Source organism: Spinacia oleracea, chromosome 1 (assembly GCF_020520425.1).
Source record: "Spinacia oleracea cultivar Varoflay chromosome 1, BTI_SOV_V1, whole genome shotgun sequence".
NCBI classification, from domain to species: domain Eukaryota; kingdom Viridiplantae; phylum Streptophyta; class Magnoliopsida; order Caryophyllales; family Amaranthaceae; genus Spinacia; species Spinacia oleracea.
In genome coordinates this window covers 107309514-107335446 of record NC_079487.1, presented here as the reverse complement: position 1 = coordinate 107335446, position 25933 = coordinate 107309514, and the positions used below count along the sequence as shown (strand labels likewise).

Genomic DNA, 25933 nt, shown 5'->3' with positions numbered 1-25933 from the left:
AAAATAAGATTTCTAATTTATTTTTGAATTAAAAAAATCGATTTCCATGTAGATAATTAGGTGCAATGTAGATATTTTAATTAATTAATTGTTAATATATACAACTCCATCTAAAATCAAACACTCTAAAAATTATAAAATAAATCAAAAATAAAATTCATCCAAAATCAAACACTAATCTAAAATAAAATAAATAAAATTTAATTTAAAATCAAACACTTATCCAATATTAGAGCGCCATGTAGGAAATATAATGGTTTCCGCCAATGAAAAATAAGAATTCAAAATTAATTTTGAATTAAAAGTTTTGAGTGGCGCATAGATAAATAATTAATTGTCACGTAGAAATTTTTATCAATTAATTATTCATATTACGTACATACAATTTCATCCAAAAACAAACCCTCTCATAATTTTTTTTTTAAAAAAATCTAAAATGAAATTCAATGAAAAATAAAAAAAAACTAATCTAATATAATATATAAATTGGTATATATATAGGAGTTTTATTTAAACCTAACAATTTAATAGAATCTGTGCATCGCACAGGCTAAAATCTAGTAGTGATACATAGTTGAACACTATTGTAGGATATTTGGTTGGGTGGGGCGAAGTTGGATCGGATCAAAACAGACGCCAAGAACAAATTTGACCATTACCGTCTGCGTCCCGTTGAAACTTCCGGACCATATTCTTCACAAACCAGAAGAATCAACCTTCGTCCATCATCAAATTATCGTTTCCAGAATTTCAATTCATATTGGAATTGGATTGAGAATGCAAATGGGTTCCAATTCAGAGAAGACCAATATGTTGCCGGTCACGGATCCTCCCAACAAATTCGACGATAAACTCTTCCGAGGTTCCGCCATGACTAAACGTGGCGCTTATGCTGCCATTTCTTATATGTCTTGTGCTGGTAATTTACCACTTTCTCTCTCCTGGGGTGAATTTTTTAATGTAATTCAACTGATTGTTTAGTGTTATTGTCGATTTCTATGGTATATGGTTGTGATTTGAGATAAATGTTTCTAAATTACGAATTTAATGTTGTAGATGAATTGATATGGATTGGAATGTTTTGAGGGATTTGTGTGTGATTTGTTAATGCTTAGGAGCTTGATTAATAATTTCAAAGGTTTTGTCTTGGGAAAATCTGAGAGCTAAGTGTTTGATCTCATAACTCGTCGTCGATTGATTGTGAATCGAAATTGTCTATGATTGATTATGCTTTTAATTTTAGTAGGTTTTGGTTATGGAACTCTAGAAATTCAGAAAATTGGTTGGTGTAAGCTTATGGAAAATCAATGCTTTGATGGTGGGATTTGCAGCGAGTTTATGAAGTGTATGGAATTCTGTTTGGTGTGGGGTGATGGTTTTGGGGGTTAAAAGTATGAAGTTACTTCCTTTTTTTTATTTTTAGATTAGGCTTTCTGCCTTAATTTCTCACTAACGAACGGGTGATTGGATGTAACAGAGTTTGATGAACGATGGCGCTGTGTTAGTTGTTGATTGAATTATGACATTGATTGACATGATACCTTATGTGATTATAAGCTTATGGAAAATTCAGTTCTTTGATGCTGAGATTTGGCATGAATTTGCATGAAATTCTGTTTGTGGAGGGATGGTTTTGGGGTTTTAAAATTTAATGTTGCTTCCTTTATTTGTACATTAGGATTTCTGCCTTAATTTCTCACTACGGAACTGGTGATTGAGTGTAATGGAGTTTGATGAATGATGGAGTTGTGATTGTTGTTGATTAAATTAGGACATTGATTGACAATTGACATGATGCCTTACTAGAGAATTTACCATGAAGTAGTTGAAGTTCTTTGAGTATTATTATGTCAACAGGAAAACTAGTGATTGAGTGTTCATGGTTTAATTATTTGCTTCTATGAGTAGCAGGCTCTAGTGGCTTTTGGAAAAACAAAAACAAATAGAGGTATAACTGGTTATTGTTTTCTAAGCAAATCTTGTGGGTATTTCCTATGTGTGCATCAGAATTATTTATCTCTTTCATACTCCCTCTGTATTTATTTAAGAGATACACTTGCCTTTTCCGGCCGTATTTATTTAAGAGATACACTTGCCATTTTTAGTAACTTATCAACCCCACCATCTAATTAAATAATATATCTACACCCCACCCCCACCCCCCACTCCCTAAAATGACATGGTCCCCACTTGTTTTTCTTATTAAAATATCTACTCAACCCCACTTGTTTTATTATTTTATTTCATTCAATTCTTTTTCTTAATACCCGTGCCCGGCCAAGTGTATCTCTTAAATAAATACGGAGGGAGTATAACAATTGGTTTGTGCCGTATCTCAAAAGTGAAAGCTGTGTATTCTGTTATTTCCTGAAACTGGTTACGATTTTACGAAAGTATTACAGAGTAATCTTTTATCCCTAAACAAAAATACATTGCACAAATATCAGTAGTTTAATACAATCTATACTATATGTTAAAAGGAGTATCTAAAAAGCTTACGTGACACGTGGCGCTCTGCTTATAAGTTTTTCACTTCATGTAATCTTCATATACATAAAAAATGTCAAACATAGTTTGTATAGGGTTTGAACCCTCAACCTTGAGTTTAAACAATAAAGGCTCTACCACTAAGACATGCCACGTTTCATGTTATCATTGCAAATAAAAAAAATTATAAGTAATAGTGAATGTTATTAATGTAAACCCGGGGGGTCGCCCGGGCCCAAAAACTAGTTATGACTTATACGGCGTATATGAATAATCTAGAGGAAGCTATTCGTTGTACAAATACCATTAGAACTTCTTGGTTCTGCCTTTTTCAGTTTTATTTTTATGAAATACCGAGCTTGCGATACAGTGCCTGGTCTAGAGGGAGGGTGGGGCGGTGTCGGGAGTGTGATGTACACAGCTTACTGTAAAAAGATTGTTCCCATTTGGCTGATTGTATGGATAGAAACTCAGCTTGCATTTCCTTTTTGCAGTGCTCTTGATATTGTTTAATAAGGCTGCCCTGTCTTCATATAACTTCCCAAGTGCAAATGTTATCACGCTTTTTCAAGTAAGTTGTTTTTTATTTTTTCTATTGCTAGTTGATGTACGAGTTTACTGATTTTGTTCAATATGTATCGATTGTATTCAGCCTAAGAGATTTCTTGATATTTGGAAGGAAGAGGCACATATTTGAATTCAGTGATTCCATACTATTAGAACTTAGAAGTAAACTAGATCACCCCCTTGCAGAGGCCTTGCTAATGCATGCGATATATAAATATGAGAAAGCTAAATAAATATTGTAATAAAATCTACAGATCTACTTCGTTTTACCATTTAGTAATTTTTTGGTTGGTGATCAAATCTGTATATGATTTGGGTCTTAGTAAAGAGTTCCTGAAATATAATGTTGCTCTTTTATTCAGAAGCATCAGAAGAGGGTACATCAGTTACCAATCTTCTTTTATTTCTCTATGGTACATTAAAATATTAAATATGAATGCTTAGCCAATTATTGAGTCAGTGATTCAATTAAGGATGGATAAAAGTTCTGGTTAAAATGCCTTTACCTACTTAGGACTGATGATTATGTACATCCCAGTCAATACTTGAATGTATTCTGCATATTTTGGGCGGTGGTGATGGTCCTGTGGAAAATTAGATGTCAAAACGTCGGTTGTAGGCAAATATCTGATTGATGCTGTTCTATGATGCAAGGCCGCAGAAGATGGCAGCTAAGTAAATTATGGACTACTGCCGCTTCACTAGTGATTATAAATTTCTGAGAGGCCACTGTTTTGTGCTTTAAACACATTATACCAGGGAAGATAACATGAAATTGTGATTTGTTTGTGCCTGCAGATGATATCTTCATCTACATTTCTCTATGCGATGAGACGCTTGAAGTTCATTTCTTTCACTGTTACTGAGGCATCAACCTCCCTTGATAACCGTGTAACTCTTGTCCCTTTGAAAACATTGATGCACACTCTACCTCTTGCATTCACCTATTTGATGTACATGGTATTCCTCGAAAGTAACTTTATTTGATTTTAGAATGCTTTTTTGTTTTCTGTATCTAATTTAAACAATTTATGTTTTGCATCTCCTTCAAAGTTAGTCAGCATGGAGTCTGTGCGTGGAGTAAATGTTCCTATGTATACTACCCTGAGGAGAACGACGGTTGTCTTTACAATGGTTATGGAGTATTTTCTGGCTAAGCAAAGATATACATCCTCTATTGTTGGAAGGTAAAAGCATTTGTACAAGTCACACATTCTGTTGCTCCTTTTTTTCATAAAGGACTTACCTGCCTGACTAACCATTCTTAGAATCTTTGGTAATTATGGAACCTGCATGGTGTGTGATTTTGTAGTATCTGCGATTCTATGGAGACAACGATTTTCCTTCTCTTTTCTGAAGTGGTTTGTTGTCACTAACTTTTTTCTCTTATTATTTCAGTGTAGGATTAATTGTTCTTGGTGCATTCATTGCTGGTGCTCGAGATCTGTCATTTGATGCTTATGGTTATGGAATTGTATTTCTGGCCAATATTTCTACGGCTATATACCTTGCAATTATTGCTCGAATTGGTGATACATCATTGTTCTCATTCATTTGCCTTAATATTCTGTATGATTTCTTATATTGATGCTTATATAACCATTTTTCTCTCAGGAAAATCCAGTGGCCTTAATAGTTTTGGACTTATGTGGTGTAATGGTGAGATTGCAGATCTGTTACAAAAAAAATGCACTTAAGCCTCACTACCTTATTACACAATGTATCAGTTCTTTACTTATGGTACCTTTTTCTCTATATTTTTTAACTTTAGGTATTCTTTGCGGACCAATATTGCTGTTTTGGACTTATGTGAGAGGTGACCTGGATCTCACCTTCAACTTTCCATACTTGCTATCACCTGGTTTTCTGGTACTTCATAATCCCTTGATTTTTCTGATGCTCATAATTTTGACATGCATGCTTGCTGCCAAAGCCTAGCATGTTGCAGAGAGTTTCTTTAAAATGATTTCCTGATGGTTGTCTTCTTAAGTTGATGCTCATCCCCGCTTTATTCCCTCCTCTTATTGCAGGTTGTTTTGTCCTTTTCTTGTGTTCTGGCTTTCTTCCTCAACTTCAGTATATTTCTCAACACCACTCTTAATTCAGCACTAACACAGACTATTTGTGGCAACCTGAAGGTACAGTTTTTTGTTACTTTTGTTATTTCGTTAAACTTCCACTGGAGATATATTTTGATGTATCTATATATTCACGTGTGGCGTTAAACATCTTTATGCTTATGAGAAATATATTTATTATTCATATGTAAGAGAATTTGAAAAAGTTGATGGATCCATGCAATACCCTTCAAACAAGCCCGCGTTTATTGATAAGATGAGAGAGACTTCTTTACTTTGTGGAAAATAGTTACCTAGGCAGATCATAAGGAACTTTACTTTGTCGCAAAAGAAGTCTCACTTAGGTTGGTAACTTGGTGGAGGTGGAGTTGAATTGCAAGGGGATGGGGTTGGTGGAATCTCTGCTGCATCACCAACCACATCGTAAAGGTTTTTGATCTTCTTTTAGGCAGTTGTAACAGTTTTTTATCTTACTGCAATTGAGATGTCAGGTCGTGATAGTTGGTAAGCATCCACATTGCATAAAAAGATGAAGGGCCTTGAACTCCATACTCCTTTTCTAGAGTCCTCTAACCAAACACCTTCGAAGTGTCCTTGTTACTCTTTTCTTTTTCTTCTTTTTTTTTGTTCTTCCTTATATCGCTTGCAAATATCTTATTCTTGATACTGTTCTTGTAGGATCTTTTCACCATTGGATTGGGCTGGATAATATTTGGGGGCTTACCTTTTGATTTGGTGAGTGAAACTGAATTACTGTGGTTTGTTCTTGAGAGTATTATGTTGTGGAGTGAAATGGTAATGATATTCTGTATATTATGGTTGCAGCTCAATGTTATTGGACAGCTTCTTGGTTTTCTGGGATCTGGTTTGTACGCCTACTTTAAGTTGGTGGGCAAGTAGCCCTGTTTGTAGGGAGGTTTCTTAATTTAATGGATAGCGATATTCTTTTACTGCTGAGTGATGGCTACAGTTGCTGCCACTCGTTTTGCTTAAGCAGCCGCTGCAGATCAATACATTTTGATAGCATGAAGCCAGAAAGGCTTGACAAGCAGCTAGGGTTTGTCAATGACAGTAGGACTGATTCTGTTAAGAGCAACGCTTATGTTCCCTGATTACGGCGAACTATTAAGATTACATCAGAAGGGAAGAGAGACTGATCTGCACTAATCTGCGGTGACATCAATTATTTAACCACATTGGTGGCTTATTTATTTCTGCCTTTTTTTTCCCTTGGGCAGATTTTAGTAAATACTGTAATTCTTTTGCCCATGTATTTGTTGTATTCTTGTACGGAGTAATAAACTGCTGAAAGCTTTTCGCTTGAAAGTTGTAATTTGCCTATTTGGGCCTGTTCTTCAAATAGTCAAATACTCTGTTTTTGGAAATTCCTGTTTTATTTTTTTAATTTTTTTTGAAATTTTGGAAATTCGTGTCGCAAGAGCTTATTAGATGGATTGAGTGCACCGTGCACCCTCTCACATCTTCTCAGCGTGAGAAGGAAATATGGTAGGGATCATCAACGGGCATAATACCCTTAGACACCAAACCTAATAATTTTCATTCTAATTTTGTTGATTTAGAATAATTTGTCGAGTCTTCATTATGCACATCTAAAATCCTCTCATTCTCCTACAAAAACCCATCACTTTTAGGCTCTCGGGTTTATATCGAATAATTTCTCGTTGCTTTGTTTTTTTTTTTGACGAATATACATGCTTTGGAATTGATAAATTCTAGACGGACTATAAGTACGAATACCTTGTAATACCAAAGAAATTAAATGATACCATGATTGGAAAATGGATTTAATACTCCATTTTTCTTTTCTTTTCATTATTTTCTTTATATTTATGCTAAATTTTTTTAGCATAGTGATGAGAAATTGAAAATCAATCTTTGTGATTTACGCCGACCAAATTATTTATTTACAACCAACTTTTATTCATTTATATCAAATTTTTAGTCACCAAGAGTCAAATTTTATACCTCAGATTTTTATTTTCTTTTGTTTTACTTTTTATATCCATTACTTAGGTGTGATTTTTAAACAGTTTAAATCACCTTAATTGATTAAAAGGTCCCCGATACTTATGCCATTTTTAAGTAGAGGGGGAAATATAGAAAAAAGGCGCCTAAACAAATGTTAGAATGTGAGAAACTGCCGCAACAAACAAACTCGGAGAAGCACCAAGAGCAAAGGCAGGCACACAGCAGCAGTGCACCACCATTTTTCTCTCTCCTCTTTCTCTCTCTATTCATCCGAGGAATCGCCACCAAACATCACCTTTCTTCACCCCAAAAGCAAGCCAATTCCATTTTTTGTAATCTCAGGAAACCCTAAAAATTCTCTAATTGCGTGCTACTTCACCTACGAATCAATATATCAAACCCCCTGTTTCGCCTCTTTTGATCGCCATTAAAGCTCTAACTCAGAGGTTACAGAGATACACAGAGAGAGAGATTGAGAGGAGAGAGAATATTTTTATTGGTGTTTGTTGTGTTGGATTGCATTTGTGATTATGCCACGATTAAGCTTCAAGGCCGTGAACAAGGAGGATGATGAGTTGTTCGGAAGACGCGACTTGCAATTGTCTAGGGTTCCGATTGAGGTGCCTCGTTCGTCGTCATCTTCGTCGAAACCACGGCGGAGTTTTTGTCGGAATCCGTCGTCTATTTCGACGGCAATGTCGATTGTGAGTTCCCGGAAGAGTTTCTCATATGACAAGCTTTCTCAGGCGCCCATTCATCTCACCATTGTCAAATTGGATGGCTCCTCTTTCGGTATCTCTCTCTATCGTTTTTTTTTCCTTCTATTGTTGTTGTTGCCGTCTAGTGTTATCATTTGAATTCGTTTTGAATTAGAAAAATGCAAACGAATGCTGGTAATTTGGGTAAAATTGTGATATTGTTGGTTGTTCTGCTTGGTTGTTTTTGCCGATTCGGCAATGATGAAGTATTTTGGAGTCTGTTGAATCTTGAGATATTCTCATTTTCAGTTATTAGGTTCATAATGTGCAATTGGGGTTATAGTATGATATTGTCTGGATGTTTTTGATAAAACTTATACTCCGTATAAAGTAAACAAAAGTTTTTGTGTGATTCAGATTATTTGTTCAGTGCATTCATTTGGTTAATTGTAACTTTGAAAGACATGTCGTAGCTAGAAACTGATTGCTTTAGAGCTGGGAACATTTTTGGGACATTGTGACAATAAATCATGAATGGTAGAATGGTAGTAGTTTGATTTTGATACGATCATATGAATACAGATTTCTTATGGAGTAGAGTGGTTAGATTAGTGAAAACCATTATAGGCCTAGGCAGTACTGCAATTATATCTTTTGGTTAAGATTAATATGATAATTATGGTGATTGGATTACTTTGTAGGAGTTGAAGTAATAAAGATGGCTACGATCTTTGATCTCAAGCATGCAGTGGAGAACGTTTTTAGTCATTTGCCTACCACAGGACCAGACAAGATTTCATGGTATGATGTTTACTTAGAAATCTACACTAGATAAATCAAGTCATACATCTTTTTTATTTTGGTCTTGAGTATTTTCTTTTCAACTTGCTCTGATTAATCGATTTCATTTTACCTTTTTTCTATTGATAGGCGACATGTATGGACTCAATTTTGCTTATCTTATCGTGGTCAGAAGCTACTTAATGACAACGAATATCTCAGGAACTTCGGCATCAGGGATGGTGATGAGGTTTGTTTGCTTACATACTCTTTAAACTTTGAGTGCCCTGACATTTGTGTTGCAAGTTTGCAACTCTCAAGCAGAAAATATACTTCCTGAAATTGATTATTCACATCCCCTAACTTGCAGTTTACAATCTAAGATAGAATAAGATTTTTTAGCTTTCTGCATTGTGCTCTTTGTAATTCATGTATATGTGTGATTGGTTTTGTATGGCTGTCGTTATCTGAGTGCTTTGTTAGCTGAAAAATGGAGATTTATGGGCATTGAGTAAGCTATTATTTCTGGTCTACACGATCATCTTTCTGCAGCTTTCCGTTTAGAGAGTAAAATATGAAGATACATTTTCAAGATTTCATCTAAGCATGTGTTTAGGTTTATACTCTCCTCGACAATACAAACTAAGTGTTTTTACCGGAGGAACAATTGATTCAAAGAGCAAGTGTTGTCTTGGTGTTGTCTATTTTGCATGGATTTTCACTTAATTCGGTGTTGTCTTCAACAAAATAATAACCTATTTTGAGAAACTTTCATATCAAGTTATTGTAGTTTTGTTCAAGTAAGTGTGAGAAGTCCACAATTTTGAGCATGCTCTGTGCAGGTAGCTAATGCTAGCCAAGTTGGATTTTCTATTTCGAGTCTACTTACCAGTAATTGCATTGTATAAACAGAGGGGTTTTACCTGTGAGGCTATTAAATCCATAACACTCGATTGCACGGACACTAACTTTAAGCTAGGTTGTGATGATCAGGATGTTCACTGATTACTTATCATCAGTCACGACTAGCATTATTCTATTTCAGTAAACTTGTAGGCATGCCACTGTGGCCTTCCTTTTCGCTAGTACAAGAAGTTTTCAATTCTGAGCATAGGTTGCACAGACTTGCACAGTTGCCCTACATTGCTTCCATTTTAGGTCTTATTTACACAGATAAGGAGTATTTGAAGCCCTCGGTGGTATATGCATTTCACATGAAATTAAAAAGGATGCATGATCAAAACTCTAGAATGTTAATTACTTAACTGTGGTGCCTGCAAATTGCCACTGAAATCTCTTGTGAGTTGTGAATTGAAATTGGTCATTTTCCTTTTATCTGTCTGTTGGTTTTCTTCGTGTTTAAGATAAACCGTTATAGGGTTTTATATATCAAACTCCCCAGACTCATTTGGGATTTTCTTAAGTTTATATCTTCACACAACATGCACTTTTTTCTAAATCTTTACCATCTATTTTTGGCTTTCTAGGTTGGCTATTCTTCCTATATTGGTCTTCTTGATGTCTGAGTGAATTCCCCTGTAAGGTCAGGGTTAATTCTTCTGCTTTATGCTGACTTGACCTGGCGTGATCTATGCAGCTTCGCTTTGTTCGGCACGTGTCAATTGCTTACAACCTCATAAAGAAGAGATCAACAAAACGAATAGAAGCTCCAAAGCCTCGTGCAGTGTAAGACTTCATTTATTGCTCTTCCCATCCTTTTTGCAATTAAATGTTATACCTGTATGGAGCTACGTGGCCTCTGTAGTGGGAAATGTGTTCCTTGGGTAGTGGTTCTTTTACAGGAGGCCATTGCTGAGGCGGTGGCTTGTTTATCTAGCTGGGTCATTGTGCTGCCTCTGCAGCTACAGATGCCTGGAGCATGCTGTTCTTTAGGTGATGTTTGGTTGACTTGGGTAGTAACTTCCCATGGGAAGTTTCATTTTATGGGAAGTTAATTCCTTAGTCAACTTCCTAGGAAGTAGCTTGATGATGTTTGGTAGAACTTGGGCATTTGTAAATTGTGGGAAATGGCATGGGAAATGTGACTTACCAAGGGGAGGGTAGGTAAGTCACTTCCCATGTTCCATGGGAATTACAACTTCCCAAGAAAGTTCCAATTCCTCCATTATACTCATTTCATGCCAACCAAACAACTTGATATATATGCAATTCCTAGGAACTCACACTTCCCCCTCTATTTACTTGCAACCAAACATCACCTTAGTCTGGTCAACATGCGAAAAGATCATGAACTACTTTGCTTGTTTTAATTTTGTTATTGGTCAACACAGAATAAAGAAGAAACAAAAGTTTCTTGACAGCTCTAATACTTGAAGAAAAGTAACATCACCCCCTACAAGTACAGATGCATTTATTTTTGTCAAATCTATAATTTTAGGTAAAGACTATATATGAATTCTCTCTTAGTGCTTTCTGGATAGTAGACTATCAGATGAAAATAGCACTAGCTTTGTGACAAGCAAGCTTATGGACTAATTGTGGACTAATCCTACTCGCTCCCCCCTACTTTCTAGGATTTTCTATTTTCTGCACTTTAGGTTGGGGAAACTGATTTAATAGGGTGTTGTATAATGCAGGGTAGAGAATGACGAAGAGGAAATAGTGAAAATAGAGGAGGCCTTTGATGATCTGGAGAACCTACGGTGTCAAATTGAAGATAACTCAAGCCACAATGAATCCATGATCTCTCATTTATTCAGAGGTTGGTTCATGTATTCAAGAGTGTCTAGCGCTGAGCAGCTGAAGTTCGAAGGGCAAGCCAATCCATCCAGGTCGACAGGTGGACTCGTCGGCTGCGTAAGAAGTTGGTTTCATTTTTGTGACAAGGGACACCCCAGTTATTCTTCAAGAGTCTCGCAGGTAGAAATTTGAGTAGTAGTAGTATTACTTGCACAGCACTAATTCTGCTGGAATGGCTTCTCTTCTCTTGGACAGCCAGTCATTCATAACTACTACAAAAAAGTTGTATACAGATTCATGCGGTGGGAGTAATTCGATTGCTTATATAGAGCTTGAAACCCAGTTATAGGATCATTTCCGATACCTGAAACATACATTTGTAGCAGTATGACACAGTATAAACGCTCATCAATAAAGATTTTAAATTCACACTTTCTATAAGAGTTTGAATTTGCTATTAATCTGGAATCATTTATATGATGACCAAGTATGATGGGGATGGTACTTCAGTTTCATCTGCAATGCCTGCTCTTCTCTGAGGAAGAACAGATTAGAAACAGTTTCAACTGCATTTCGTCTGAGTAGGGAACAATTACAATAGAGCAAAAATTGTAATTCAAGCATTATCCCTTGTTATAAGGCCTGTCTATGTTTGCTCCGTGAAAGAAGAGGTAATTTTAGGAATAAGGTTACACTGTACTTATATTTTATGAAACTTTTAGCAGATGTAATCAAGTTAGATGTCGATAATCAATTTTATTCGAGTTCACGGAGTACTAAATGGGAATATAATTTACGGAGTGGTAAATTTCCAACAAGTATAGTTCAATTCGAGAAGGTTCAAAACTCAAAAGTGATGTCCGAAAGTAAGAAAAAAATTATTTAAAAAAAAAAAAAGATTTATATTTAAAAAAAAATCAAAATGTTTGTACCACAATATTTGACCCCAAATTGTGTGGCATAGGTTGGGATAACCTTTCCCAAATCTCCCACATTTTCTCCCTCCCAAAATCCACCCATAACCACCTCCTCATCTTCTTCCCAATCAAAAATCTCCTAAATTAAAAATAAAATAAAAACAAAGAGAGAGAAAGGGAACAACCAATTCCACCACCAGCAATGGCCAACATGCTCGTGGCTTCCTCCTCCAAAACCCTCCCCACCACAACAACCACCACCATCACCCCAAAACCCAAATTCCCTCTCCTCAAAACCCCACTCCTTAAACTCTCACCACCGCAGCTCCCACCTCTTAAACACCTCAACCTCTCCGTCCTCAAATCCGCCGCCATTACCGCTACCCCTCTCACCCTCTCCTTCCTCCTCCCCTACCCATCCCTAGCCGAAGAAATCGAGAAAGCGTCCCTTTTCGACTTCAACCTGACTCTCCCCATAATCATGGCGGAATTCCTGTTCCTTATGTTCGCCCTTGACAAGATATACTACACCCCACTGGGCGACTTCATGGATAAGCGTGACGCCTCCATTAAAGAACAGCTCTCCGGTGTGAAGGATACTTCCTCGGAGGTTAAGCAACTTGAAGAACAGGCTAACGCCGTGATGCGCGCTGCCCGTGCGGAGATCTCAGCTGCTTTGAACAAGATGAAGAAGGAGACTCAGCTTGAGGTTGAAGCTAAATTGGCGGAAGGAAGGAAGAAGATTGAAGTAGAACTTCAAGAAGCTTTGGGGAGTTTGGAACAACAAAAGGAAGATACTATTAAGTCTCTTGATTCTCAGATTTCTGCTCTTAGTGATGACATTGTTAAGAAGGTTCTTCCTGTTTCTTAATTTTGGTTTTTAAGTTTTGTATTTTTAATGTGAAATTTGTATAAGAATGGATATACTTGATACTCTATGCTTAATTTGTGGATTTGGTGGTGCTTTTGTAACTGAGTAAGATGCATTGCAAAATTCTTAATGGCTTCGAATTCCAGTAGAGAAATTCTTAAACCTAATGTAAATAAATAGTTGCATACTCATCATGTCCTTGTTTGCCTCCATTAATCTGTTTGGTAAACACTTTCAGATATCTTAAATGATTAGGTGCTAATAATATAAGTCGACTTAAATGATTAGGAGTGTTTGGCAGCGAACTGAAATAGTATTTAAGGTAATTAAACGGACTGAAATCCAAACGTTATTCCAAGTAAAAAAACAAAAGGACCATCCATCCATGAACATGATCCATCCTTCAGCTTGCAGGCACCGTGAAAGAGATCGAGTGCAGATCTTTGAATCATCCTAAAAGAGTTTACTCCTTGTGGACCTCAAAATTCACGGGTTGTAACTTGTAAGGTGTAGATGTTTGCATTGCAAAAATCAAAACCCATGGAAAATCAAATATCGCAATGTTTATGTGCTAAAAACCCAGAAAAATCAATATTTCATCAAAGATCGCAAATCTTCGAGCTTTAATTTTATTAAGGAAGGACGAGAAGTACGAGAAGGAACCAACTGAAAGAAGGAGACATGGAAAATATTTAACACCAAGTGCCACTTGTTGCCTTGTTGGGTTATGCACTTATGTGGACTTGAGTTGAGGAGTAGGTCATACACTCATACATGGTGTTGGGCTTCTCCTAATTCTTTTTCAATGATGGGAATAAGGGATCATCTTTAAAAGATGTCCTTATTTTTTTATTCTTTTAGATGTTCACACTTCACAATACAAATATTCAGTTACACAAAATTACATATAGTCAAAATTTAGGAGTTAATTAAGATTGTTTGTTACTATCCTTGCAACGGAAACAGCTAATGTCAAAATATATAGAATATCAATTATACATATTAAAAATTTCAGGAATTATAGAAATTAGTTTTTACCAAACGGTCAATCCAAAAAAAGTACTTATGCCTAAAAAATAAAAATAAAAATAAAATAATGTTGACAGTGGGATTTGAACCCACGCCCTTTCGGACCAGAACCTTAATCTGGCGCCTTAGACCAACTCGGCCATATCAACTGTTTAGTCATTCATTGTAAAACAACATTCATACAATTTACTTGACTGTTTGCAGCTTTTATTATGTACTCGGTACTCTGTAATAGAGCTCTCAAAACGGTTACTCGAGTCGGGTCCGGATCTGGTCATCTCGGGTCTTGGGTCATGATGTGGTCGGGTTGTATCGGGTCATTTTGTCACTCGGATGTACGTCGATTTCGGTCGGGTCATGTCGGGTTGTTTTTTTATTTCGGTATAGGTCGGGTTCGAATCGGGTCTTTACTAATTGGGTACACTTTCGGGTTTGGGTCTTAACGAGTCGGGTTTGGGTCTTAACGAGTCGGGTTTGAGTCAAACTTGTAGCAATTAATTTCGCGTTCGGGTCAAGTACGGATCATATGATTATCGGGTAGGATAAAATCCAGGTGATTCACTATCGGACATCGTTTAAGACCGGGTTCGATAACTATCAGGTCTAGTCAAGTTTTAACCTTATAATTAACTTTTATAAATTTGGTTAAATTTGGTTTAACGTTTTTCACTTGTTCTAGATTAGGTAGTTATAAGAAATAGTATTAACTTGATTAAAGTTATTATTTAGTTAGGTCAATGACAAATCGGGTCATCAACAAGTCGTGTAAAATCAGGTAACGGATTGTCACGAGTTGGGTCAATAACATGTTTCATAGGGTTATAACCGATTTTGGGTTCACATCGGGTCGGGTGTTGAATCGGGTTCAAGTCATTTTTCGGTCTGGTCAGTTGACTCATTTCTGTTATCGGTTTTATTTCGGTCGGGTGTCAGGTTCGAGTCTGGGTCATGCATTAACTGGTCGAAATCGATCGTCGATTTTAACGGGTTGGATACGGCTGGGTTACGGTTTACTATTTTAACAACATTTCGAGTCTCGGGTCGAATACGGGTCCTTAAAAATACAGGTCGGTTCTGGTCGGTTTCTCGTGTCGGGGAAGTTTTTGACAGCTATACTCCGTAACTACACCTCGTACCCAATTTATTTAGTTATACAACACCGTTTCAGTGTTTCACTACCGATTTATACTAAGGTGCGTTCTATTCACCTGATTTTCACTTATTTTCCTGAAATTATCGTATACTTATCAAAACTTATTTTAATTATAAACTAGTTTTTGGGTTCGGGTGATGCCTTGGGTTACTACATTAATAAAATTAACATTTAGTTATATTTTTTTTAGCAATGATAACATGAAACATGTCATGATCTAGTGGTAAAAACTTTGTTGTTTAAACTGAAGATTGGAGGTTCAAACCTTAGACAAAACATGTTTAACATTTTTTTTTATGTATATGAAGATTACATGGAGTGAAAGGCTCGTAAACATAGCGCTACATGTCACGCAAACTTTATTATAAACACTTTTTAATATATAGTATAGATTGTATTTGGCCAACCAATAAATGGAAATAAAGTGAACATAACAGAACTTAGTTAAAGGTAAACTAGGAAGTCCTAACTAGCATATCTAGCTATCATAATACACAAATTCTTAGGGCTTGTTTGGTGGAAAGCGCCACATGTACACCTAGTGTACGAAATTCTCATGTGCACCACTATTAATTTGTTGACACATCATCAAACCCACTAAAAATGAGAATGAAAGACAATAAATATGTCATTTCAACCAATAGAAAAGCATGGTGTATAAGATGCCTTATACACTAGGTGTACATGTAGTAGGATCCTTGTTTGATTGACATGGGAATTTAATTCCCATAGGAAGTTGTAATTCAAGGGAAATTAGTTCCCTTATTAAATTCATGGGAATTTCTTAAAGTTGTTTGGTTGACAACATGGGAATTAGAAATTGCCATGAACTTTGATTGACCAATGGGAGACTAGGTAATTTATTACCCATGTTTTGTAGGAACTCAAACTTCCCATGAATACCAACTTCCTCCATTTTTAATTTTTTATGTCAACCAAACAACTAGCCAATTTCTAATTCCCATGAATTTCTACTTCCTCTATTTTTATATGTCAACCAAACATAAAGACTTAGTGTAAAAGTTATCTACTGTATTTTTGTTGTGATAAAAATTTTCACTTTAATAAAAATTAAATCTCTTCAAAACCACTAATAATGTATAAAACCAACCATGTAACTCATTAAAATGTTTATCCATCCATCTAAAATATTTCATAATATGAATGTTAAATCAAAACAGGTTAAAAGTTACCCCGATTTAAAATAAATTTATTGTACAAGAGTTTTTTAATCAGCATATCCTCTATTTAACTAGAAATGTGTAGTGGATGAGCTTTTAGGAGGTCTGCCTCACACTCACCTAGCCAAGGTGGTAAGGATCGGCGAAGGGGTGTAGGATCGGATTTGTAGAACTGGATCATAGGATCGCAAGATCCTGCTACATAATTCCTGCTACATAATGTTTATATTATTAAAATGGAATGTAAAATCATGTATTCAAAAAATCTTAATACTATAAGATCATATTTTGCCCACATAAGATTAACACTTGTGTATATTCAAATACAATTGATAAGATGTGCGCAAGGTCGTTGAAATTAAGATTTTAGTTATGATCAATTTCAAGTCTTAATTGATAAAATTATATGAATTTCTTTACTTTTTAATAAAAAGAATACTTCTGTTTTATAAAAAAAAAAAAAAAATTGATAGAAAAGTATGAAATTTCTAATGATTTTGAGATTATGAACTATTTATTAAGGTGTAATAAAAAAGGGATTTATTATCATGAAATACTATATAGTATATACTGGATCGAATCGGATTAAGATCCTACCACTCAAAAATTTATCAATATTGAGAGTTAAAAATGGAGATAGAGTGGAAAAGGTTGAATAATATAAATTTAAAAAAAGAAAAAAATAATAAAAAAATTTGTTGACAGTGGGATTTGAACCCACGCCCTTTCGGACCAGAACCTTAATCTGGCGCCTTAGACCAACTCGGCCATATCAACTTTTTGTTACTTTACTGACATTATATTATTTGAGGCCAAAATTTGTATTCTGAACTATAAGAAGCTAAGCTGCTATTGCAAATTGCAAATGCGTAGATCTCATTATCTCTACTAAGGGGAATTATGAAGTTTCGCGTTACATGTTCTCTATTTAACTAGATACTAGTTTTTTGGCCCGGGCGATGCCCCGGGTTAGTACATTAATGACATTCACATATGCTTATGTATAATTTTTTTTGCAATTGTAACATCAAACATCTAATAGCTTAGTGGTAAAAGCTTTTATGTTTAAACTCAAGGTCAAGGGTTCAAACCTTATGCAAAACATGTTTGACAATTTTATGTACATGGAGCGAACGATGACTCATAAGCAGAGTGCCACGTGTCACGTAAACTTTCTTATAAACGCTTTTTAATATATAGTATAGATAGATTAGTTTTTGGGTTCGGGCGATGCCCCGAGTGATTATTTAAATCATTTTAGCCATGTCTAATTTTATTTTATTTTTTACAGTGAAGAACAATGTCATGAATAATCAACCATACGACATCTATGACGATAAAATAAATTTGTATACCACATATCTAAAGTAAATACATAATTGTTGCAATCACAACAATTACTATTTTGCATCATAAAACACAACTTGTACTCCACCGCTTCTAACTTGACGCGAGCAATGATTTTCAATGTTTCCACATCTAATTTCCAAGTAGAGTCCTTCGCAATTTAGGCACGAATTGTTCCGATCGACGAGTTGATGATAAACGTTAAACTCGTATGAGTCCAAATCACATTTTCAATTATTGAAACCCTATAAATAAAATTATCATCCATGGATGAAAATCACAAACCTAAGAAAAATCTAGGAAACCCCCAAGAATAAATGAGGAACAAACCAACGAAAATGGAAAAAAAAAAGAAAAAGAAAACCAGAACCTGAAGAACAAACGATGGAAAAAACAAGAAGGGTTGAAAATAGTCTAATTTCCTAAACGATAAAGAAAAGTGAAACCCTAGCAGAAGAGAGAAAAGTGAGAGAAAGAAATGAGTTATCTGAACTTGTTAAAACTTATTTAGTTATAAATTGTACTTGGATAACCCTTGTTTTTCCTGAACTTAACTGAACTTATTTGAACTTAATTTTTTTTTTTTTGAAATAAGTGGAAATGAGGTGAACATAACAAAGTTTTATTACATCGGAAGCTAAACACACATTAGACATTGTAGCACGAAGCTCCTAAAACGTAAATAGTAAGGAGGGACGTCCAAAACGAAACACATAAAGAATAAAAAATGCTGATGTTCGGAAAAACTAGCGGTGAATAGTAGCGGGTAACGGCTAGCTGTCAAAGTAGCAGGTAACTTGTATGAGTTTTCAGTAAAAATAACGGTTGATACTGTAATATTACAATAAAATCTATATGCGGAGTATATTGTTTAAAACTTTATTATAAATTTATTAAACGTTACCTGTAACCTTTAAACGCTACTAATTCTAACGTTTCACAAAGCTAACAAACCGTTACCTAAACATATTATATTATTTCATGATAATAAATTACAAGCGCATCGCGTGCATAAAAAGCGATAAAAAGTCAATCTAACTGTTTAAAAATATAAAAGATGGCCTATTTATTAAAATCATTTGAACATTTTCTGTGTTTTTCATGGGATTATGATGGCCAAGAAAAAAGAAAATTTCCACTTGATGAATGATGAGCAATTGTCGTAGTGGCATGTTACCAGATTGCCACCCGAAGCTAAAAACCACCACCTGATATTCCCAAAATTGCCAATTTGTTACTCTAATCTCATAAATTTTCTCCCTTAGCCTCGGAAATCCATCAATTTAACAAAGGAGAAGTCTGAAACTCTCTCACTCCACCGATTTTACTTGTATTTGACGTTTCACCAAACTGGCAAACTGTTTTCAACCCCATTTCCATGGAAGAAGTGCCATCTTATTCTTCAACTCTCTGCTCTAATTCTCCTTGTTATTGAAAATCCCATAATCAATTTTGAGTTCATTTCTTTGCCCCCTTTCATTTCCCTAATTACTCGCCGTTTCTTTTGTCATTTCCTGTGAGTTTTTCTTCCTTATTTATGCCTTTTGTCTTCTGGATATCTCTTATTTTGATGATTTTTGTTGTTATAGCAAATGGGATTGTCAATTTTTTCCTTTTTATGATGTGGGTCGTGATTATAATTTGTTCAATTACAATTTTTGATCTTTTTGGCGTAAAATGACAGAGTCAATTAAAAATTATTGAGCCTGAGAGACACATTAAAACTGGATTTATGATTTGTCAATTGCAAATTTTGATAATATGTTATGGTTTGGTTTAACTTTAGCTTATTGTTGAGAAATAGTTGAGATCATTTTTATTGTGAATATGATTTACAGTTTCTGTTTCATGACGAAAATCCTTGACAGTAAAAAGGAACAAGAATTACAGTGTCTATTATTGTCCCTTCTTCGATTGTGACATACCAGGGTCTACTTTAGGCCATTAGCATAAGTCTCTTTCTGTATAATCTTTAATCTATTGTTTACAAAGGTTTCTGTTCTTGTTCATCAACTGCCCTTTTGTTGTTCTCTGCTGTAATTGTTGGGATAAGATTACCACCAGTTGCGATGCCATTGTCAAGCTCAATCTGAGTTTTTCTGCATGGAGTATTGGACTGTCTGTGTTATTTAATAACAAGAAAGTTATATTTCTAGGCTTGGTTTTGTTTTGTGTCAGTCATTTTGTTATATATGGAAATATGGAATTTTACAAATTGTGATGCTTTGGTAGGAGAGTTCTTAAAGACCTAATCTTTAAATTGGGTGAAGAGAATGTGTTGGTGGCAACATTATGTCTGACCTGTAATTGTTAGTCTTCTATAACGTGTTGTAGGGACTAGGAAGTTTGGTTAATCTTGGATGAATCTGGCAAAGTTGCTGGCTTGTAATGTAATATATTGCTTTGTTACTTGCTGAAAGTTCCTGTGAGACTGAGGTAGTGTGGTTTATGTGTTGATCCTTGTATTGTATAATTAAAACATGCTATAAAAAACTCTGCATTACTTGTTGATTTATTTTGTCTCAGTCATTTTGTTACATTATCGAACTTTACACGTAATAGACTGCTAGTTGTGATGCTGTGGTGGAAAGATCTTAAAGACCTTATCTTTCAGTTGGATGAAGAGAATGTGTTGGCGGCAACGCTACCTGTAACCTAACCTCTTATCGCTAGTCTTCTATAATGTGTTGATTTGGATGAATCTGGCAAAGTTGTTGTCATTGTAATATATTGCTGTTTTGCTTGCTGAAAATTCCTGTAAGACTGATGTAGTGTTGTTTATTTGTTAATCTTATCTTTGATTAAAACATGATGAAAAGCTCTGCATTACTAAGCAACTAGAAAGGGACTGACTCTCCTTGGTTCTAGTGGTATTTGAGGTGACTTTCGTAGCCCCAAGTCAGGGTCTTTTCTTGGGGCTGCTGGGCAAGAGAAATTATTGCAGGTCATTGTCAGTAAATTGTGCCACCCTCTTTTTTCATAGAAAGTATATGAATGTTGGTTAATTTTATATTCTGCATGCCAAATTCTTTGTTATTTTTGTCTCCTACAAAGCAGATAAAACCTGAGACTCTGATGTCTAGAATACAGGTTACATTCTTGCAGATGTATAGGTTTTTTTTTTTAATTATTTATTATGGACTAGGGAAGTGATGACATTTTGAAGTGTTTCAGGATAAGTTGATAAATATATTCTGTTAAGTGCATGCGTTTGCTTACGTATTGTCGCATTTAACAATATTTAGTCGCAGCTTGATTCCACCTAATATGGTTCATCTTCACTAATACACGTCAGTGACTGTTTACAACGTCTGCTTTTTCCAGGAGACATGGCTGATCAACTTGTATCAAAGCAACCCACTCCATTTGAATTCGTGATCTTTGAAGGTGATGCTGATAATATGAGAACTGTTACAGTGACACCAAATGAAGCTAGTCCATGGATTGATCCCTCGTCATTGAGACTCAGACACAGAATTGGTAGGGGCCCATTTGGTGATATTTGGTTGGCAACCCATCACAGGTCAGCTCAAGATTACGATGAGTATCATGAAGTGGCAATAAAGATGCTGAACTTGATGAAGGAAGATAGCGTGAAAGCCTTTTTAGACAAATTTACTGAAATCCTTCCCAAGTGTCATGGAATGAAAGGAGTTTGTTGGCTTCATGGGATTTCAGTTATAAATGGGAAGGTAAGAATATATATATTTAGTGTTAGAAAAAACTTAAATTCTGCGTCAACTAGGCATTCTTGTTGCATATCTGTCACCTTGTTGCAATTCAACAGATAAGCATTGTCATGAAATTCTATGAGGGATCAGTTGGGGACAAGTTAGCTCGTTCTAAAGGAGGGAAACTTTCATTGCCTGATGTCTTGAGGTAATATAGGTGCAAGGTGGCCGATGAAAGTCAAAAGATTGAGAATATGATGCCGTTGTAGTAGTTATTCTCATCGCATGTTGATATATATGTAGGTATGGAATTAACATAGCGCAAGCAGTCATGGAAGTGCACTCCCAAGAAATTCTGGTTCTCAACCTCAAACCTTCTAACTTCCTTCTTGATGAGAATGATGAGGCGATATTAGGGGATTTTGGAGTTCCCTATCTTCTTCTGGGACTATCATTGTCAAACTCAGATATGTCCCTGAGAATGGGAAGCCCAAACTACATGGCTCCCGAACAGTGGGAGCCAGAGGCAAGAGGTCCAGTATCATCTGAGAGTGACTCTTGGGGATACGGGTGCAGTATCTTGGAGATGTTGACAGGTGATCAACCTTGGTGTGGGAGATCAGTTCAGCAAATCTATCGTTCAGTTGTTCTAAATCAAGAAAAACCTCATATACCAGGTGGTCTTCCTCCTGAGATTGAGAATGTCCTATCTGGTTGCTTTGAATTTGACTTTCGAAATCGCCCTCTGATGACAGACATCTTGCAGGCATTCAAAAGGTCAGTCCTCTTTGCCTTTTTACGAGGAAAACTAAACTTTGTCCTAATCTGGTTCTTTTTTCTGATGGAATTTTTGACACCAATGTATATGTGAGTAATGTGATACGGAGTATGAAATTTTTAGTTCTTTACCTGATCTTGCATGAAACCAGTGCTTTCTATTAATCGGAAGTCAATGTTCCTAAAATTCAGCTAAAACAGTGGTTTCATTAGATTTTAGAGTATTTAGACTTTAGTGAAACAGTAGAGGAGAACTAGTAGTGATTAGTGGGATCCTCCAACATTTGCGTCTTTTAAGTTAAGTTGGCTTCATGCAAGAGAGTCAGTAATCAATTTGGATTCATGTGCCTGTGAAATTATTGCTTAAAGGGACTAAGATCATGCCTTTGACTTTCATATCTGCAGTAACTACTCTTTCTTAATTTTATAAATGATCACTTGGATTTTATTTCAACCTGCCTATAATGTTGAAGCACGCAACTAGACTTTTTCACTGTAAAGAAATGTTCTTTTTCCATTTTTCGGTAATTGGTGGGCTCAGTTTTGCCACTGAAATTTCTCACTGTCACTTCCCTTGGTTGATTTTTCCTCCCCCATCCCCTTAGCAAGGCAAGGGTTAGCTGATCCAGCATAGCTGTGATGCTCGTACTCGCCATGGGCCCACATTACCCCAGACGTACCTGTATCGACTCGACTTGGGTACGGACACATAATACGGGTTAGACATGGGAGTAAGAGAGCGGACTCACCACTTGCTAACGCTAGATAGGAATTGAAGTTAAGATCCACATATTCAACAATTAAGGCATTAGGGCTTTTATTCCGCTTGTTAGTTGTTACACTTTTCAGGCACCTAAGCATGGCATACAATTTTGATAGCTGAGCATGAGATTGTGTTAGAAGTTTACAGTTAGTTAAGCAAAAACATTGTGGACCTTGTTAGAAGTTGAGAAGTTTACTGTTACAATAGATAAGATTGTCTTAGAAGTTGAGAAGTTTTCTGTTAGTTAAGTATTATTCAACGTTCCTTCTAGAACTGCTATGGGTTTCCATTGTGGGAGAAATGAATTGTCTCAAGGTTGATTTTTACTCCAGTTAGCCATCACTGACATTTTCCCGCTTATGATGTATTAGGAAGATCCATGAGTGAGTGAGATGGACTCAGTTGAGTAGCTTGTGGAAGAATCATTTATTGGTAGCTTAATTCTGTAACCACATTTGGTAAAGCTGAATCTGAATTGAGAAGTCACTTTAGGTTGTAAAACAGTAAAAGCGCTGAATGATGATCCATTTTACAGCTATACAAGGTATTTTTCAACAGAGAAAGGCATAAGATGACTTGATTGTCCTTCAATCCCTCTGTTTTCCTGTTAAAGTCCAGGGAATATCACCTTGCGAAAACCCGATTTATTATGAAAGCGGATTGGGGTTAAATTCTGAATATTGACGAGAAATTTTCTTTTTCATCACAAGGCTTGACTAGCTTGATCAAAAGGCATTGTAGAATCCCTTGGTTCTGCGCAATATTATATATATTCATCTGCTCCCCGCTAATATTAGTGTATTAATTCTTGAAGTTTGAATTAGAGGGTTGAAAAGGAAGCAAACATGGTTTCACTACTCCTGAAACCTACTTATCTCTTGGTTACTTGTAGAACCTTTTAAAGTCTCTATCTTTGGCTCTTTAGGACCTGACTTACACCCAAGATGTTCGCTTGGTTTTCTCTAGCTTCTGAATAAGCCTTATTACTGAGTTTTTAACTTCATTCTAATGCAATTCACATCTGTAGCAATCACAGAACGACCTGTCTGCTTTTAGAAAGTCAATATGCTAATTGCTAAGTAAACAAAAAGCGCGGGAAGGGGAAAAAAAAGAGGAGGATTGGCGTTGTTAGTTTCTGCAGATGACACAAGAATGGGGACAGGATTGTGGTATGTTCAAACAAAAAACATTGGCACATTGGGCATTAGATTTTACAAGGATCAAGGATGCACCTGCTGAAAATATGAGAAATGATGTGGTGGTTGTTGCATACGATATTTTCTGGATATTTGGCAATTTGAGCCATCCAGATCTTCTTTTTCTAGTCTTTGTTGCGAATCCTTGCATTTCGGCTCCGTTCTATTGGTCTTATTTTGTCTGAACTTATATTTTATCTGAAAAAAACTTATTTGTGTGTGAAAATGTCCGGAAAAAACTTATTTTATCTGAAATAAGTCAAAATAAGTCGAATAGTACAAAGCCTTTTTTAATCTGTAGTGATTTGCAGCTCGCAGGATGCAATTATGAATGACGAGACAACTTTTATTCTGAGGAGTAAAACCAATAGTGGCAGGCCAAACCAGCACTATTATACCGAGTGGTTTCTTTCGAAGGATACTCTTCAGGAAGGGGACATAGTGAGGTCCAGAAAGGCACCAAACACCTCCAAATCTGAAAACATGATTATTCCAGAGGGAAAAGTAGTTGGCTTAGAAGGCAGTAATAATGATCAGGATGCCTCTGTCTTAGTAAGGGTACGAGGAATCCACGACCCACTAAGAGTCCGGACATCCACATTAGAGCGGGTCACCCACGGCTTTGCTGCTGGAGATTGGGTGCGTCTAAGGGAGGAGCAAAAACAGCATTCACGAGTTGGAATCCTTTATTCCATACACCGTGATGGAACTGCAGCTGTTGCATTCATTGGATTGGAAACATTATGGAAAGGTAAACATTCGGAGCTCCAGATGGCGAAGCCTTATCACGTGAGCCAATTTGTGCGAGTTAAAGCCAATGTCTTTAAACCTCGTTTTGAGTGGCCAAGGAAGAGGGAAACATGGGCTACCGGGAAGATCATACATATTCACCCAAATGGGTGTCTTACAGTAGACTTTCCAGGAAGATTCCCATTTATTCAGAAAAAAGACCGGTTCTTGGCTGACCCGGCTGAAGTTGAAGTGGTCTCTTTCAGTTCCTGTCAAGGAGTCCTGAAGAAATATCAGCATTTTGAGGATATCCACTGGGCTGTAAGACCTCTTCTTGTTGCTTTAGGTCTATTTACTGCCATGAAAGTGGGACTTATTGTTGGGAAGAAGATAGCTAAACCGAACATGAAGAGAGAGAAAACTGCAGAAAGAGATGATCAGGTAGTTGATGATTCCGGCAAATCACAGCCTGGTTTTCCCCTTCTGTGGACTAAATAATTTTCAGAGAATAATAATTTGTAACTTTAACCTGTAAAAATGGCTTTTACAACGGCGGGTGTGAGGCGATCATCATTCATCAACCAAGCTGTCTATCCTTTTATTTCTATTTTCTCAGCTGAACAGATCGATCTTCTTAGAAGTGTGGAGTGCCTTTTTAAAAACTGTATAGCTTCCGCTTCTGGGGATCACTTCATAACACCTTTTCCAGTTCATATTTGTAAATATGTCTATTTCAATCAACTTGTTCAGTTCCATCTATGTAAAGTTGTAAATACGCCCTATTTTAATCACGTCCCATTTATTTATTTATCTAAAAATGTCTGTTTTAATCGAGTTTTGTATGTAGTCTAGAAAATGATGACTCAAGAATTCACCACAGGTTGTCTATGTAATGAATGCTGTCATAAACCTATTGTTCGAAGACAGTAACAATTTAATGACAGTGACGCAATGTTAGTTCAACTTCATTCTGTAGGCCATTGACTGTTGTGTAAGAAAA

General features: G+C 36.0%; 4 protein-coding genes and 2 non-coding genes across 7 annotated transcripts; 4 read left to right on the top strand and 2 right to left on the bottom strand.

Moving 5' to 3' along the window:
* Window positions 1–601: 601 nt before the first annotated feature.
* Window positions 602–6537, top strand: LOC110788388 (UDP-N-acetylglucosamine transporter UGNT1). The gene is made up of 10 exons (XM_021993035.2): window positions 602–919; window positions 2982–3058; window positions 3853–4014; window positions 4108–4241; window positions 4453–4583; window positions 4669–4713; window positions 4826–4923; window positions 5085–5192; window positions 5811–5867; window positions 5958–6537. Exons 1-10 carry the CDS (start codon window positions 778–780, stop codon window positions 6030–6032), a joined length of 1029 nt encoding a protein of 342 aa, XP_021848727.1. The 5' UTR covers window positions 602–777; the 3' UTR covers window positions 6033–6537.
* Window positions 6538–7363: 826 nt separating this feature from the next.
* Window positions 7364–11742, top strand: LOC110788389 (uncharacterized). The gene is made up of 5 exons (NM_001426395.1): window positions 7364–7913; window positions 8521–8620; window positions 8750–8849; window positions 10197–10285; window positions 11197–11742. The coding sequence occupies exons 1-5, from the start codon at window positions 7652–7654 to the stop codon at window positions 11489–11491; spliced, it is 846 nt and encodes a 281-aa protein (NP_001413324.1). The 5' UTR covers window positions 7364–7651; the 3' UTR covers window positions 11492–11742.
* Window positions 11743–12244: 502 nt separating this feature from the next.
* On the top strand, window positions 12245–13235 carry LOC110788390 (ATP synthase subunit b', chloroplastic-like). Its single transcript, NM_001426394.1, has one exon. It carries the CDS (start codon window positions 12419–12421, stop codon window positions 13085–13087), a length of 669 nt encoding a protein of 222 aa, NP_001413323.1. The 5' UTR covers window positions 12245–12418; the 3' UTR covers window positions 13088–13235.
* Window positions 13236–14184: 949 nt separating this feature from the next.
* TRNAL-AAG (transfer RNA leucine (anticodon AAG)) lies at window positions 14185–14265 on the bottom strand. Its single transcript has one exon. It is a non-coding gene; the product is annotated as a tRNA-Leu (tRNA).
* Window positions 14266–17146: 2881 nt separating this feature from the next.
* Window positions 17147–17227, bottom strand: TRNAL-AAG (transfer RNA leucine (anticodon AAG)). Its single transcript has one exon. It is a non-coding gene; the product is annotated as a tRNA-Leu (tRNA).
* Window positions 17228–18876: 1649 nt separating this feature from the next.
* LOC110788391 (E3 ubiquitin-protein ligase KEG) lies at window positions 18877–25767 on the top strand. 2 transcript variants are annotated; one of them, XM_021993038.2, is made up of 5 exons: window positions 18877–19313; window positions 21122–21489; window positions 21585–21676; window positions 21772–22245; window positions 24516–25767. In XM_021993038.2, exons 2-5 carry the CDS (start codon window positions 21127–21129, stop codon window positions 25429–25431), a joined length of 1845 nt encoding a protein of 614 aa, XP_021848730.2. In that variant the 5' UTR covers window positions 18877–19313; window positions 21122–21126; the 3' UTR covers window positions 25432–25767. The 2 variants fall into 2 exon arrangements, with proteins under 2 accessions (XP_021848730.2, XP_056694817.1); XM_056838839.1 differs by lacking the exon at window positions 18877–19313 and adding an exon at window positions 19436–20741.
* The last annotated feature ends 166 nt before the right edge of the window (window positions 25768–25933 follow it).

Excerpts from the sequence above, each read along its gene's own strand:
- LOC110788388 (XM_021993035.2), top strand. The coding sequence starts at position 778 with ATGCAAATGGGTTCCAATTCAGAGAAGACCAATATGTTGCCGGTCACG. Across the intron at positions 4,242-4,452 it reads ACATCCTCTATTGTTGGAAG|TGTAGGATTAATTGTTCTTG; the intron begins GTAAAAGCATTT and ends TTATTATTTCAG. Across the intron at positions 5,193-5,810 it reads CTATTTGTGGCAACCTGAAG|GATCTTTTCACCATTGGATT; the intron begins GTACAGTTTTTT and ends CTGTTCTTGTAG.
- LOC110788389 (NM_001426395.1), top strand. The coding sequence starts at position 7,652 with ATGCCACGATTAAGCTTCAAGGCCGTGAACAAGGAGGATGATGAGTTG. Across the intron at positions 7,914-8,520 it reads ATTGGATGGCTCCTCTTTCG|GAGTTGAAGTAATAAAGATG; the intron begins GTATCTCTCTCT and ends ATTACTTTGTAG. Across the intron at positions 8,621-8,749 it reads GGACCAGACAAGATTTCATG|GCGACATGTATGGACTCAAT; the intron begins GTATGATGTTTA and ends TTCTATTGATAG.
- LOC110788390 (NM_001426394.1), top strand. The coding sequence starts at position 12,419 with ATGGCCAACATGCTCGTGGCTTCCTCCTCCAAAACCCTCCCCACCACA.
- LOC110788391 (XM_021993038.2), top strand. The coding sequence starts at position 21,127 with ATGGCTGATCAACTTGTATCAAAGCAACCCACTCCATTTGAATTCGTG. Across the intron at positions 21,677-21,771 it reads TCATTGCCTGATGTCTTGAG|GTATGGAATTAACATAGCGC; the intron begins GTAATATAGGTG and ends ATATATATGTAG. Across the intron at positions 22,246-24,515 it reads ATCTTGCAGGCATTCAAAAG|CTCGCAGGATGCAATTATGA; the intron begins GTCAGTCCTCTT and ends AGTGATTTGCAG.